The sequence below is a fragment of the Lissotriton vulgaris genome, chromosome 12 (assembly GCF_964263255.1).
Source record: "Lissotriton vulgaris chromosome 12, aLisVul1.2, whole genome shotgun sequence".
In the NCBI taxonomy this organism is placed as follows: Eukaryota; Metazoa; Chordata; class Amphibia; order Caudata; family Salamandridae; genus Lissotriton; species Lissotriton vulgaris.
In genome coordinates, this window is record NC_141700.1 from 107,886,628 (window position 1) to 107,902,903 (window position 16,276).

A 16,276-nucleotide genomic window follows, 5' to 3' on the forward strand; every position below is an offset into this window, starting at 1 on the left:
TTGAGGAGTCTTCTGAAGGCGAGTAAGTCTTGGGTCTGCCGTATGTGGGTAGGGAGGGTGTTCCAGGTCTTGGCGGCGAGGTAGGAGAAGGATCTGCCGCCGGAGGTCGTTCGTTGGATGCGGGGAACAGCGGCGAGGGCGAGGCTGGCGGAGCGGAGCTGGTGGGTGGGTGTGTAGAAGCTGAGTCTGCTGTTAAGGTAGGCTGGTCCGGCGTTGTGGAGTGCTTTGTGTGCGTGGGTGATCCTCTTGTCGACGGGGAGCCAGTGTAGGTCCCTCAGATGGTGGTGAGGTGGCGGGGGCGTAGACGATCAGTCGGGCGGAGGCGTTTTTGATGCGTTGTAGTCGTCGTAGGTGTTTGGCTAAGATTCCTGCGTTGAGTGCGTTGCCGTAGTCCAGTCTGCTGCTGACGAGGGCCTGTGTCACCATTCTTCTTGTTTCGGTCGGGATCTACTTGGAGCGTATTGTAGCAGGAGGAGGAGATGGCGTTGACCTGCTTAGCCATGGAGAGGGAGGAGTCGAGGATGAATCCTAGGTTGCATGCATGGTCGGTGGGTGTTGGTGCTGTTCCCAGTGTGGTCGGCCACCAGGAGTCGTCCCAGGCTGAGGGGGTGGGTCCGAGGATGAGTATCTCTGTCTTGTCCGAGTTCAGCTTCAGACGGCTGCTCCTCATCCAGTCGGCGAAGGACCTTCATTCCCTGGTGGAGGTTGGTTTTGGCGGTGTGTGGGTCCTTGATGAGGGAGAGGATGAGCTGGGTGTAGTCGGAGTAGAAGATGATGTTGAGGTCGTGATGGTGGGCCACTTGTGCGAGGGGGGCCATGTAGATGTTGAACAGCGTCAGGCGGAGGGATGAGCCCTGGGAGACGCCGCAGATGATGTCGGTGACTTCGGATCGGAAGGGTGGGAGGCGGACGCTCTGGGTTCTGTCGGAGAGGAAGGATGTGGTCCAGTCAAGGGCCCTCTCTTGGATTCCGGCTTCTAGGAGACGTGTCTTTAGAGTGCGATGGCAGACCATGTCAAAGGCGGCCGATAGGTCCAGGAGGATGAGGGCTGATGTTTCGCCGTTGTCTAGTTGGCGCCTGATGTCGTCTGTGGCGGTGATGAGGGCTGTCTCGGTGCTGTGGTTTCGTCTGAATTCGGACTGGGACGGGTGCAAGATGTTGTTGTCTTCCAGGTGGTGGGCCAATTGCCTGTTGACGATTTTCTCGATGACCTTTGCCGGGAACGGGAGCAGGGAGATAGGCTGGAAGTTCTTGAGGTCCTTGGGGTCTGCCTTAGGGTTTTTGAGGAAGGCGTTGATTTCGACGTGCTTCCAGCTTTCCGGGAATGTCGCTGTTTCAAAGGAGATGTTAATGACCTTCCGTAGTTGGGGTGTGATGGCTGCGTCTGCTTTGTTGAATACGTGGTGTGGACACGGGTCTGACGGAGATCCTGAGTGGATGGAGTTCATGATCTTGCGTGTCTCGTCGACGTTGGACCAGGAGGTCAGGCGGATAGCGCTGGTGGTGTTCACAGGGGAGGTGGAGTCTGGTGTAGTCGGGGAGGTTGTGGTGTTGAAGCTGTCGTGGATGTCGACGATCTTGCGGTGGAAGAAGATGGCTAGTGAGTCGCACCGTTCTTGTGAGGGCGGGATGTCGTTGGCGTTGGCGCTGGGGTTGGAGAGTTCCTTTACAATTCTGAAGAGCTCTTTGCTGTTGTGTGCGTTGTTGTTCAAGCGGTCTTTGAAGGAGGATCTCTTGGCTAGTCTGATGAGGTGGTGATGTCTGCGGGTGGCCTCCTTGTGGGCTGTGTGGTTGTTTGGTGTGCGTTCGTGGAGCCATATTTTCTCCAGTTTCCGGCATGCACGTTTGGAGCTCGTCGGTGAACCAGGTGGCTCTCTTGCTGGCGTGGCTGTTGGAGGGATTCTTGAGCGGGCGAGGGTGTTGACGCAGTCGTCGATCCACTGTCTGAAGTTGCGGGCTGTGGCGTCTGGGTTGGTGGGGTCGTGGGTGGGTTCTGGGCGAGGGTGGTGATCAGTCGGTGACTTTGCTCCAGCAGCGGCGAGGCAACTGTTGGGTGTGGTGGTGCGTGGTTGGTTTCTTGAAGGTGAAATGAATGCAGCGGTGGTCGGGTCGGTCCAGTGGAGTTCGGTGGTGGGGTTCAAGGCGACGTGGGTGCCTGTGGAGAAGACAGGGTCCAGCGTGTGGCCGGCGGCGTGGGTGGGTGCGGTGATGAGTTGTTGGAGGCCGAGGTTGTCAAGGTTGTCGATCAGGGTGTCAAAGTTGGCGTCGTTGTTGTTCTCGAGGTGGACGTTCCGGTCCCCGAGGTGGATGTAGTCCGTGGAGGTGCTGGAGAGGTCGGCGATGGAGTCGCTGAACTGAGCCCGTGGTCCGGGGATTCTGTAGATGAGTGTTCCTCTGAGGGTGGTGTTGGGGTCTGTGTGGCTCCGGAAGTGCAGGTGTTCGGCGGTGTTGAGGGTGTCGTCTGCGTGGGTGGCGTCCTTGAGGGTGGATTTGTGGAAGATGGCTATTCCTCCTCTGGTTCCGTTGGCGCGATCCCTGCGGGTGATCTTGTAGCTGTCCGGGATGGCTATGGCGATGTCGGGCGCCGAGGAGTCGTTCCACCAGGTCTCGGTCAGGAAGGCCACGTCTGGGGCGGAGGTGTTGAGCAGATCCCAGAGTTCAACAGAGTGTTTGTGTGCGGAGCGGGTGTTGAGGAGTATGCAGCGGAAGTGGTTGGTTCCAGTCCTTGGAGGTTTGGTGGTTCTGTCGCAGGTGAAGCTGCAGGTGTGGCAGGAGAAGGGTCTGTGGGTCCGTTTCGGGGTGGCCTGGAAGAAGGTGTGGTTTTGGCCGGCGTTGAGTGCGTGGAGGATGGCAGCATCGTAGTGGAGTCTGGTGTTGTGGCGTTCGAGGGGTCCAGGGGTTCTGGCGCTGGGCGGGGATGGGCGCAGACAGGCTTGCCTTAGGCGCGCCTTCGGCGCACCAGCTTCCGCCATCTTAAGGGGAGCTGGGAGGGGGAAGCAGCTGGGAGGCGGAAGGCAGGGGCTCACGAATGGGCGCGGGGGGCGGGGCCGCAGGGGCAGCAGCGGCGGGAAAAGATTGCAGAGGGCACGGGGCGGGGGAAACGGCACCTAGGGATAGGTAGGAACCAACCAAGGGTGCAAGGCAGAAGCGGCGGTGGAGTTGCGGGGGGGGTGAGCGGCCTACCAGGCAAGGTCAAAGGTCGCTCTCCTCACCGCGCAGCTGCCGGCATCTTAAGGGGAGCTGGGAGGTGGGAGGCAGGGGCTCGCGAATGGGTGCGGGGGGGGGTTGGCGGGGCCACAGGGGCAGCAGCGGCGGGAAAAGAGTGCAGAGGGCACGGGGGCGAGGGAAACAGTGCCTAGGGATAGGCAGGAACCAACTAAGGGTGAAAGGCAGAAGCAGTGGTGGAGATGCAGCGGGGGTGGGGGTGGAGGGCTGGAGCGATCTACCAGGCAAGGTCAAGGGTCGCTCCACCACCTGCTAAGTGGAAACCCACTCAGACCTAGACCTAGATGGCTGAAGTAGGAGTCCACACAATTCTAAACTTTTTTCTCCATAACTTTTTGTTCTGCATCTTACACTGTACCTGTCCTATCATGTTAGCATAGTATCAGAAATAGAGTTGTCTTTTTGTACAACCTTTTCTCATACAAACACACGCAGTAAAATCTATGGGTATATACATTTGAACGTCATTTTTAATGTAATGAGCATATGGGTGAGTACTGAGGCGTTCTCCCCCTTATGTTTCATGGACGGTTGTGCACTGCTGTGCTGCATCCTAGACATTGGAGTTCATGATGTATGTGAAAGTTGGCACTGGACATCTGGTTTTGGGCAGTGTACTAAAGTGTTTCTCTCTGGGGGACAGTTCACAGACAGATTATCTGAGTGGCTTTCATTGATCTAACCTAAACTAAACACAAACAAATTAGAGGAAGTATTATTCCACTGGATGACTTCCCAAATAGAGCTGTTGGCCACCAGCATGAGTGTCAGATGAACAACGTAATGGAACCATCAAATATGAAGTTTTGCACCATTTGCATTCCTCTTAGGATGTCACTGTGTGATACATCCACATAGAAGTGATGAATGCTGTTGCTGTTATTGGTAAAGCACTTTGTGCGCAGTGTATGTCCGGCCAGCATCTGAGCTCTTCGTCTCTTCTTCCGGCTCCAGAATTCCAGCCCAATACCTCATCATGCTTATGAGTTTATCCTGGCAGGCCTCCAGGACCTAGGCATGCCATTCTTCTGAGCCTTAGTATATTTAGCTCCAAACGTGGCTACTTCAGGTATATCGTCGGTGTGAGAAAGTGGCTCTATATATACTGGACCAAAGTAAGGTACAGTGTGTGTAGAGACCACAAACCCCAGAGGTATAACAGAGGTTAAAGTCAGGGCTGACCTTACTCTCAAAAGTGGTAGCTTGGTCGAGCAGTAAGGCAGTACCAGAGGACAGTGTAAAGAATTTGTCGTACTCCCTCAGTCAGCAAGAGGTTTCACACACTCAAGGACTGAACTCCAGGCCAATTGTTTTTATATCAAAAGATATAGTTGTTTTATTTTTAGAACCAAAAGGTATACAAATACTTTTCTCAATAATGAGTGATCTCAGGTAACTACTTTGCAGAAAAGTAATGACTTTGTAAACACAATAGGTACAGGGGTTGCAGTAGACAACATAGTCCTAACACAATTTAACATTGAGCTCAATGGGTTTTTCTACACAAATACAGTTGATTACTTTGTAGATTACTTTTGTAATTCCAGGACTGGACTCTAGATTCAGTCCTGGGGTCTAAGATGAAAACAGTTTAGTAACAAGCATTTACAATGCAATAGGTCTCGCATTATTAAAGTTTGAGCTATCGGCATTATAAATGACAATGCCTTTTATTCATTTGCATCAATGCATAAACAAGCACTTTGTACTTATAGTCCATGCTTATGATAAGCAAGGCTAGCAGTCTCTTTGACTGCCAGCCTTGCTCATCGCAAGCAAGGACTATACGTTCAAAGTGCGTGTTTATGCAACGATTGCAGGATTTAAAAACAAATTATTAAAAGGCATTGTCATTTACAATGCCAATAGCTCAAACTTAAATAATGCAAGACCTATTGCATTGTGAATGCTTGTTTGATTTCTGAACGGGACAAGGAAGCTGACCAAGATCTGCCGGCCACCATGACCTATTCCTAAAAGATGTGTTTGATCCGAAACTGATCATGAGACCTAACATCCAAATCTGTTCTAAGAATAAAAGAGAAGATTGCAGACAGGCGAGTGATACTGATTTGCAACAAAGCCGCACCAATCGTGAGAAACCTATCACTCAGTAAGTGAATGCGCGGGTGGTAATGCCATCTTGTTTTGAAAGTTACCAGAAAACAACCTTCCTTTAATGCGGTAACACACATGGAAATGATATGATATGATATGAGTATTCTCTTATATAGCGCGTGGCTACCCGGAGGCATCCCAGCGCTGCAAACGCGCGGTAAGGAGCAGATGGAATTTATGGGAAAAGCCATGTCTTCAGTTGTCTGCGGAACGAGAGGTGGTTGGTTTCCTGACAGATGGGAAGAGGCAGGAAGTTCCAAAGCCTGGAGGCATGAATCAATGCAGCCTCGCTTGCATGTTCCTCTGGCATGAGTTTGTTCAATCAACGTCCGTGGACGTGAGTGCGAGCCTGCGGCCGATGTAACGCTCGGTCAGCTTGAATAGGGGATGTGAATGCCCCACAAAAACATGCAAATCTTAGTTTTGAAGCATAGGGACATTTAACGTCAACACGTTCCACAAATGCCAGTGTAGATTTATTAAAGAAAATCCGGTTACTTACCCAGCAACTTGTGGATATGCACTGCGAATAATCCAGTTTGTCATTCAGGCACCTGTGGGTTTGGACTGGGGAGTTTAACTTGTCGCCACAGTGTTGCAGTTTATGATAAGGCACAACTTAGGATTGAGTCGCTCCCCCTGAGAACTTTTACTAGTAAATGGCGTGGGCAGTCTAATGAGTTCTGCCCATGGTGCAGGGACCAAAAAGAGTCAATAGGCCATGTTCTCTTTGTTTGCCTTGAAAACTCAGCACCCCGGAGAAAATGGCTAAAACCGATTTGTATAAATATGAGAACACGGGTGGGGTTGGAGGCACTATGGCTATTACGGACCAATACATCAGTCCCAGTGGCCATAGCAGTGGCAAAATTTCTGGGGTGGTCTTGGATCATCAGAGCTAAGCACCCATCAGTCAGATAGTTGATCACATGTTTTAATATTGATGTTACGTATTTTCTGACGTCTTTATATTTAATCATGTTTTATCCATTGTACATATGCATCTTTGTATGTCGTCTGTACTAGACCTACCTTGAGAAGCATTGTGCCTGGGATTTAATTTTTATTCAGTAATTCTTAATGTTATGAAGACTGTTAACATAATAGTATTTATTGCATCACTGTGTTAAGTTTAGAGCAGAGTTTTTAATGTCTGTCTTTTAAAATAAAATACTTTGAAATAAAGACGTATGAACTGAACTGATGAGACACATCACACTTTTAGGATCTGAAACAATTGAAGTTTATTGAACAACTCCGTGGCAGCCTCCCCGCAACTGCCAGCAATCAATTGCCAACACTAAATTGAGATCACAAATAGGCCGGGGTATTCCCCCTCGCCCCAAAAAAAAGTAGCCAACATCCATGGATTGCAACCTTTTCAAAAACGTTGTTTATTTAGGAGTTGCGAAATACATCTTGACTTCCACAAATTTAAATATACATGCATTTGAAATGGAGGGAGAAGCCATCTCTCACCTACTTGCTGTTTTTCATTTTCTCTGCTTTTCCCTCTTCAGCAACCCTCCGTCCCTGTTCTTCCATTTCTTTTCCTTTCTTCATCACTTGTTCAGGTTTCTGTACACATCTCTAACCTGGTCTCCCATTTTGTTAAACCCATTGTTCACTGCTAGCACATTTATCTCCTTCTCTTCTTCCATCACTGCAACCCATAGATTATCACCTCTGCCCCCTTGTCAACTCATTGCATTTTCTTTCACCCGTTGCCCTCTCTTTTGCCATCTTTGTCCGCTCTTTTTCCATGAGTCCCCCATTTCCATTCCTTCTCTTGCAGCACTTATTCCCCTGTTTTATCTCTTCATACTCCAATCCAATATCTTCGCTAGCCACATCCACTCTCTGTGGGTAACTGTACACTGGTTTACCACCAATAACCTCTTAGTCAAATCATGTACATGCTAGAGAAGTGCTTAACATTGGCCTTCAGCCTCTTTCTACAATCACGTCCCCTAATCTTAGGGATATGTGAAGCACCCAGGCAACAGTCTGTACAGTTCCAACCCCATTCTGCTTTTACAAGCAGACATATTGATCTTTTCAAACATGATTCGTTTTTTATTAACTAAAAGCAAAAGGTCCGGAACCTATTAAAGAATGTATTAGCTGGGGCTCCTTAGTTTGTCTACTGCTTTAGTGGTGTCATGATATTAAATCTGAAAAAGAACATTCTTTGTAGCTTCTAGCATAAGTGAGCAGACCGTGGCCAGTGTAGTGTTTTGAGCAGTAGTAATACCATGCAGCAACTGCAGAACAGTACTCTGGTCAGTCAAGAAAGATCGACCAGACCTGAATGTAAAGATATACAGATCTGCAATTAGAAAGGTCAGTCTTAACTCCCCAACATTTCACTGAAGTGCTTTTCCTACCTAATCCTGACAACTGACCCGCACGGTGTCTCGTTTTACCATACGATATTAGAACTGTTGGATTCAGACTTTGTAAGTTACGTCATAACATGGTGGACCTGAAAACTATGAGAGAATTAAGACTTGCAGTTTTTTAATAGCATATATGAGAAAGCCAGAACAGGCTAAACAGGTCATACCTGCTAACCAAGTGACAACTTAAGAGTGTTCTTGATCAATAGGGAAGGGAACACATTTTGGAGGCTTTCAGACAGTCTCTGCAAAAGTGCCTCCCCTCAATTCTCAAGTTGAAGAGTTACTGGTAAGGGGCGGGATGCGGCATGTCAGTGAAATGAAAAGGCGCTGCATGACTAACCAGCAGAGCCTTAAGGGCCTGGAGTGTAGTGTGTTTTTGTGCACAGCTATGCTTCCTACATTATTTTTGGCAGTAAGAAGCAGGAGTATCTCTGCACTGAGATGGGGTGGGGGTGGCGCTGTGCGGTAGAGAAGCCAAACATATATTCAGCCTGCCTAGCTAGTGCTGGTCCTGGAGTCTGGGGCAGTGCAGTGTGCCTTTGTTCTATGCACCCAAATTAGCTTTGGACTTTATCTCCTGTGCTGGCCCTTAGCCACATCCCTTCAACGAATGTCTGTATGCCCACCTCACCAATCCAACCCAGCATCAAGTCCCCAGAGTCACAAATTATCACACATTTACCTCAGCATTACGGAAAACCTTTAGCATATCTGTGTCAAAGGCTTCCACGGTTTTATAGTAGCCTGTCAGGATCTGCTTCTCGATGGTAATGAGATCAAGTGGGTCCGAGACCTTTTCATAATAATCTGCGTTTCTTAAAACAAGCAGAAAAAAATTAAGTATTAATATTTGGTCAAACTACTTAAAAAATCAAGCTAAAACTCACCAAACATCACCAGAAGAAAAGAGCAACTTACTTTTTTCTGGGTGGAAGGTTCATCAAAGGCGCAGCAAGAATCTGGTCTGAGGAATCTAAAAGAGAAGATCAGAGCTACAAGAAGTTTCGGGGCAAAGGAATTAATTAGCTCAATAATAGACTTTGTATTTGGAGATATACATCAAAAGTGTCAGCCAGTGCACTGGAATATCCAATATTGGTTTATTTTTTAGGCACCCACAAAACAAATGCTGATTTCTTTTCAAAATATCAACACATACTTCATAACTGTATGTACCACTCATTTGACTGATCACAATTACCTGATTGAAGTTGAACAGATTTATTGACCAACTGTGTGGTAGGGTTTGGGGTGATTCAAACAAGCTTCTTACCTGATTGCTCACACTTGAAAACTAAGCATGGAAAGCAAGTCTAACCTGTGAAGCGATTTTAGGGTGAAAAACAAAAACTGTGTGTCAGACTGAAAAAGAATTAGACAAGAGAAGTGGAAATCTGTGCTGAATAGTAAGCTGGGGAATGAGGTAGCATACACAGGCTAACTAGAAAAAGAGGTGACATGCATATTCTAAAAGTTATGGGCAGGAAAGGAGTGGCTGTTGGAGTGTCTAAAAATAAAGACCTTGAGGAGCAAAAGGTCGGGTAACGCATGGAAATGAGACTGTGATAGGGAAAAGGAAAGTCACTGATGGCAGCATGGGAGCCAACAAAGATTATCAGGCTGTGCGTGGAAATGCTGGGTGAAGGACGTCGTTTATATGTGAGACATAACTAGCAAGGCTTGAACATGTAATAGCAGGCTAAAGTCTGGGGAATAATAAAGGGTAAGCAGATTGTTGGTACGTGTATGGCAAGAGGTTATAGGATAAGGCTATATCGAAGACACTGGTGTGTAATTCACTCCACCGATAATTGACTACCTGGCAGACAGAAAGGCGCTTGAAGACAACAAAGAAAGGCTAGGATAAGGGGGTCACTCACCTTTATAGCAGATGATACTGTCACAGATGTCTTTGAAGATCTGTGCCAGGCGTGCAGCTCGGGCCACCTCAATGTTCTCCTCAGCAGCTGCTAACCTCCTAGTGCGTACCGACCTTGATGTCTGCAGTGCTGAGAACTGGGTCATGAAGACATCTGAAATAAACAACAGGAACAATGAATGGCATTATCAGGAGTATTTCAATGCAAAACTGGTATGATTCTCCTTTGTTTTTCTGTTACGTTTAAGATTGAGCTATCTAAATTTAGAATTTTCAAAATTTGGAATCCTGAACATGTGCTATCATAAGGAACAGAATATTCCACTAATTCTGTGACAAGTCATATCATACACGTTAAAGAAACATAATAAATATGAAGATACTGCTGTAAAGGGCATCAAGGATGTGAAAGGAAACCTTGCTTCTGTTTGGATATGCCATATGTCTATTCCATAAATACCTCCCTAAAGAAAATCACACGGAACATTTAGGGATAAAAGAGAGAGCCAGCAGTCCAAGATAGCTTCTTTGTCTTTGGCCCATGGTGGGTGCCCCAAACCCATTTTCTAAAAACCTCTTTGGGCAGCCTTGAGCGCAGCAAGGAGAGCTATCTTTATTCACTTTCAACAGTCCCTTCATGGCGGGCCAGCCCTTCAGGCATGCGGCGGTAAAGAGGAACTATCTCTGACCCGCCATGAAGGGACTTTTGAAGGTGGGATAGTTGTTTAGGCATTAATGCACCCTGTGGACCCCACTAGATGTCCGTACCACAGGAAAGAGACCAGACTATTGAAAGTATAATTAAAACATTTTTTTTTTACAAGCAGTGTGACTCATAATCTTGGTCCTGACTAATGCCATGCACCTGATAGGCAGATTAACCCCTTCTGCGCTACGCACATTTTCGCCCTGTGCGGGCGATAGAAATAGTGGGTGAGACTCGGACGGCCCCGTCCGTCCTCCGCACACGCCCACCGTGACGCATGACGGCCGGAGGCCATAATGCGCACCGAAGGGGGCAGAAACATGTTGACCAGAATATGAAATAGGAGAATATCTATGTCCCTGTTTCACTTAGCTTGGTTTTAATCCTATCCATTGGAGGTGCCAGAATAAAGTTTACCTTACCGAACCAAGAGGTAGTTTTAACTCCCAATCTCACTATAGCATTTTTGTATGCACTCTGCTCCTCTCTCCCCTATAGACTTCTGAATTGGGAAGATCAGGTAAAAACAACCCTCCCGCTTCTCTACTTAGGGTGAGTTGTAGCCCACACTGGGTACCTTACGGTCCCAGTATGAAAAGGGGACCCAATGATGAAGCATGTTACTCTACGTTGAGTGAGGGTTCTTGTGCTTAAAAAAGCAATGCTTCTGCACCCATTCTCATTTGGCTTTGTGTCCTGTTCCCTTATTTGTATCACCTGCCCCATACTTTATGTGTATTAGGCCTTAAGTCGCTCCAGCGCCATTTCTGCCTGGTCTCTGAAGAGATCTCCTCTGCCTGCTTTGAACCCTCCCTGGAGGAATAAAAGGGGGCCAACTCCAAGGGACACCCTTTGTACCATCTGCACTGTTCCCTGGATCATAGTTCATCAAGGTTGAGACCTCATACTCCTCTTGATCATGGTCAGAATTAGGGCCACTGGGGGTTACCCCTCCTGCCCCATCTTCTTGAGCATCCCCACCCACTTTGTCCTGATCCTCTGACCTGTCAGGGTTCTGGAGATCATCTAGGATAAGCAGCTCTAAGAGATGCTTTGTGATTGGATTACTACCTGTCTTTAACTTCCTAGAAGTACAAAGGGTCTCAAGTTCCTGGTCAGTCGTGTCGAGACCACAACTAATGGTGAACTTTGCTGCATGTCTCCCGACTGATACCGCTTGGATGAGGACAGCTGGGCCTCCTCTGGGACCTGAGGCAGCACTTGCGCAACCCTTTCCCACAGATAGAGGGAGTAGCAGCCAAAAAGCATGAGGTGTTCACTAACTGCAATGCATGGCTCGCAGAAGAAAACTTTTTCTCACCCAGACTCTCCAGCCTCTTGGATTCCCTGTCCAGGGGATCGACATGGGAGGTAGAGGATGGAACCACCAAGCTCTCAGTGGTTAGGTGGTTCGTAAGGAAATTTGGGTCGGGTGGTGCAGGGCAGTGGTGGGGGGCGAATTGTCCTATTCACAGGAGCCCCTGTGTTAGGCTTGGACTAGGTTCCCAGTAGGACATCTGTTAAGGCCTTGTTAAAGGGCATCAAGGGTTCCAAAGAGAAGACACATGGCTGCAGAACCTCTGTCAAGATATTTGTCTTGACCGCCACGGAAGGGATCTGAAGGTCCACAACATCAGCCGCCTTCCGCTCCACAATAGCATATGATGCTCCCTAACTTGGAAAAGCAGACCGGAATCTGGAGAGGTATCCAGTCTGCTGGCCTTATCAAATTCCTCATACCAGTCCATGTCTTGATAAGGACTTGTCATATAAAGGGTCCAGCGACCCCTCCCAATCTTCCTCCACTCCTAGCCCTTCAGAATAGAGCTGAGTAAACGACCTAGGACCTGGAAGTTCTGTCGAGATCGGCGTCTTTAGGCACTAATCCGGTTACAGGTCATTGGGGATTAGACTGGGGCTGGCGCTGCCGTCAGGAGTCTCGGTGTCAAGTCGGGGAAGATGGCATTGGCACACTGGAGCTTGAGCTGCAGGTGCCAAACCCAATGGCGCCCCCCCCTGACCCCACGAGGCCCAAAGGCATTCAGGTGGGATCAAGCCTCCCATAAATGAGGAGCATGGTCGATTAAAATTTACGTAGTTGGGCAGGGGTCGCTCCGGCTCCCGGTAAATCGGGGAGGTGTGGAGTCAACCCAGGCACAGGTTCTGAAGAACAACGCCTAGAGCAAGACTCCTCCATCGCGTTCGCCGACGGACGGGGTGAAGTCGAAGCACAATTCAATGCTTCTTGCACCTCTTACTGGAGTGTCCCGATGACTTGTAGTAGGACAAAGAGGACGACACGGTGCTCACTGCCAAGCCGCAAGTAGCTTTAAGGACCACTCACTTAAAGCTTTCAGAGCCATAGCCCGTCAGCCAGAGTACGACTGAGTCGTGGCCGCATTCCAGGCACCACAGGTAGACGAGGTGCGGGTCCGTAACTGACATGGCACAGTGACAAGTGCCACACGACTTGAAACCCGAAGTCTTCCACAACATGACAAAAAACCTAACACACCAAAAGGGGTCGACAAAATGTCAGCAATAAATCCTGTCAAAATGTGACAGGGTAGCTCTTTTCACTGATCAGCGCTTCACTTGTGAAGAAAGAAAAATGCTGACATTAGCACACGAGGTCATCATAATGGGGCAGACGCCGCCACCGCTGTAACGTGGAGCTAATAGATGCCACCTACCAGTGCGCAGCGGGATTGCTCAAAGAAAAATCTTCTGGATCTAGTCTCACACCAGGGAAATTCAAAGGTAAGAAATCTGTGGCTAGATATCTCTATTAGATAGGAAGGAATTGCATGGTACACACGGCCACGGGAGAAAAGCTGAGGAAAAGCATTAGAACTGTGACTTGAGACTTCGTGAGCTGCATGTGTGCCATGGAGACATTTGGCAGTCATGTGACATGTGCCGGTGGAGGCACTGGATGCAAGGCCTCAGTGCGATCACTGAACATTTTCAGGGCTGTGCTTCCTCATTGCCTGGCTGATCTTGTTCCTTTTGGTCAACCAAAGATGGGGTATTTGAATGATAAGGAGGCTTGTAAGATGGTAGATGAATATGCCCATCCGTATAACTGCGAAGAAATTGGCCTGCTCGCCTTACAGCCTGCAGTGTGGTATAAGGAAGTGAAAGTGGCCTAAAGAAGGAAAGGAAAAGATGACTCTTCTCAGCCACACCTGCACAATCATATCAATTCATGAAAACTTCCACTGGAAGCCTAACAATGTAGAAGCAGCGATAAAGGCACTGAAGGACAAACTTGAGGGATTATGCGGGCTTTAAAACAAAGTGCAGCAAACACTGGAAGGAACGAGAGCCCGTACACACTACCGGACTTTCATAACATTGCTAGAACTAGTACTGTGCAACTGAATACACAATATGAGCCACTTGAGAACACGTAACCAGTGCTCAATTTGAACCGGTGGTTTCCGGTGCTGGGCACCGGCTCTTATTTATCAAAATCGGCACTTATAACAGTCTGCCACATGGTGGAACTGTTTGTCTTTAAGAAATGAGCACAACAACAGTGTTTTATTAATTATATATACACACTAAAATGACTAATAACCACCGTCAATGCCAGTCTTATACCTTTGGGAGACTGAAATAATCTCAATTGCCAGACTTGTAGGAGTGTGATAGTTGGTAGTTGTATTGGTACCGCCATTGGCAGCGCTGACAGGTGGGGAAATGGGTGGAGCAAACTACAGTGACCTCCTGACAAAGGCCCTGGCCTTTTTCTTTCTTTCTTTTTTTATAAATTAAGTACTACATATAAAACAAAGGAGAGAAGGCTGGGTGTGCCCTCACCAATTATACCAGAATCGCTTGCTACAGTGATAACATGATGAGAGAGCTATAGGTGTCACTATATGGCTTGGAAATGAATGAGGCCATGCAGTGTGTCAATGCCAGTCAAGTTTGAACTTTGATGCCATTATTTAGCTGAAGTCTGTAAAAGTGTGTTATTAGCAGTGGCGTGCAGAAAGTGGTGCATCCTTTTATCTAGACTAGTTTCTCGGTAGCCTGGCTAGAAAAAAACACAGACTAATGATGGTGAAGAAGGATTTTTATGACAAGGGAGACAATGCTTCTTTGGGCTATCTGAAATTTTAAATTACTCTTAAGGGTCGAAAATATATTTACTCACAGGGGAGAGACAAGACATGTTTATTCTTTGTGACTTTGGGAGAAGGCGAGAACTGAATGTGGAATGCATTCCCTCCTGCAGGTCGAACTAATATCTGGTGACAAATTAGTCTTGGGGACTGCCCTCTGCAGGAGAGGGAGGGGGGGTGGTGGTATTTTGAGTAGTTACTGTCTGAGAGTATCTTTTCTATGGATCACTTGTCTCTCAGCTGCCCCCTTTTTTTCTCCAGTTGGCCCTATGACTACTATGGAACTCTTTGATGTGTTTATATGGCAGAAACCAATATTTAACCCAGAAATGGTGTGATTTGCCTAAAAAATAAACCAGCCCTCTTTGTGATCTCTAGTGATCTTCTACTAAATGTGACTGAGGTCTGCTTTGCAGAATGTGTATTTTTTCCTATGTGTCTCAATACATACTGAAACAGAAAAGGCTACTAGAAAACAGATGTAAAGAGCCTATCACCAAGGTGTATCATCTACATTTGAAATTAGAATGAACAGGTGTCACTACAGTCTACTAAATGAAAGTTGTCAGGAACAGGCGTTTATTCCAGTCTCTAACCCCTTTCCCAGATATTCTAAGGCAGTGAGTAGTTACTACCCAGTATTCTGTGTGGGTACAGTTGTATAACACCAATGTCCCATGGTCACAATGGTGTTGCAGACCAATTGGACAATCTAGTTATGACCTGTAGAGTCGCCTTGCTCCTGTGACCTAGGAAGAGAGAGAATTGCTTAGGTGACTTTGGAGGAGAGAAGCACGCCTTGCCGAAACCAGAAAATGTGCACACAACCACTGCTGTATGCAAGGTTCTGCATGAGAATGGTAGTATAACTGAGGCTGGCTAGGAGCCACATGGAACCCACCCCAGACCAGATATGCAGGAGAGAATCAAGAGGGATTTCTGCATCGTGGAACTAGCTGATCGAAAAGGGTGGGCACACATTGTCCCAACACATCCAATGCTTGTTTGTTTGCTCCGTCTACCCCCTGCTTCAGTCCCAGAGAGACAAGGATACAGCCTGTCTACACATTTGGGTAGGGCTTATGCATACGCTGGCTGGAGGAGGTCATCCAGATTTCGGAACCATTTGAATCATATTTCTAGCCCTTCTAGTTTCAGAGATCTCATCATTTGACCTGCACTTTAGATTAACCCAGAACTGTCCAGTGTCCTCTGTTGATATCCTTGTGTGATATAGGTGCACCGCTAGTTCCTGTAAGTACACAGTCACTGGAAAATATTGACCTCAACTGGTAGCCAATGAGGCAAGAGCACAATGAAGACCAGTACCTTTAGCTCCTACAATCATCAGATTTTGCAGCAGGAGTGTAACTGATTCAAAGTGGAACTTAAGTGAGGAGAAGGGTGAGCCACACATTAATCTATGAAAGATACCAATGCTTTAAAACTATCTTTATAGGCCAGAAATGCTTGTCTTATTCAGTGATGGATCTTTCATATATTCATGTGAATGAATCTAAATAACAAGCTGCATTATGCAGTCTTACACAATGTGAGAAAGTACCCTCTTCCTGCATGGTATGCCCCCACTTTTTGCTGAACTGCTGATGTTCTTTGACTGGGTGTGCCCTGGGCTCCTGCTAATCAGGTACCCAGGGCTTAGTCAAGTCAAGTCAGGAGATTTATATAGCGCGCTACATACCCGGAGGGTCTCAAGGCGCTTGAAGAAGGGTGGGGAATTATTTGTCGAATATCCAAGTTTTAAGTTGCTTTCTGAATGCTGGATGGTTCTGAGTGAGACGAAGGTGAGTGG

The 16,276-nt window shown here is 47.5% G+C and overlaps 1 protein-coding gene across 2 annotated transcripts in view; it reads right to left on the bottom strand.

Annotated features, from left to right (window-relative positions):
* The window catches only part of ASH1L (ASH1 like histone lysine methyltransferase), an 820,515-nt gene that overhangs the window by 235,914 nt on the left and 568,325 nt on the right, over positions 1-16,276 (bottom strand). For both annotated transcript variants that reach the window (XM_086947410.1, XM_086947409.1), the window contains exons 16-18: positions 9,626-9,778; positions 8,664-8,718; positions 8,428-8,560 (exon numbers count right to left, since the gene is read on the bottom strand). In XM_086947410.1, the coding sequence (XP_086803536.1) occupies positions 8,428-8,560; positions 8,664-8,718; positions 9,626-9,778 (341 nt within the window). The remainder of the gene's footprint in view (positions 1-8,427; positions 8,561-8,663; positions 8,719-9,625; positions 9,779-16,276) is intronic.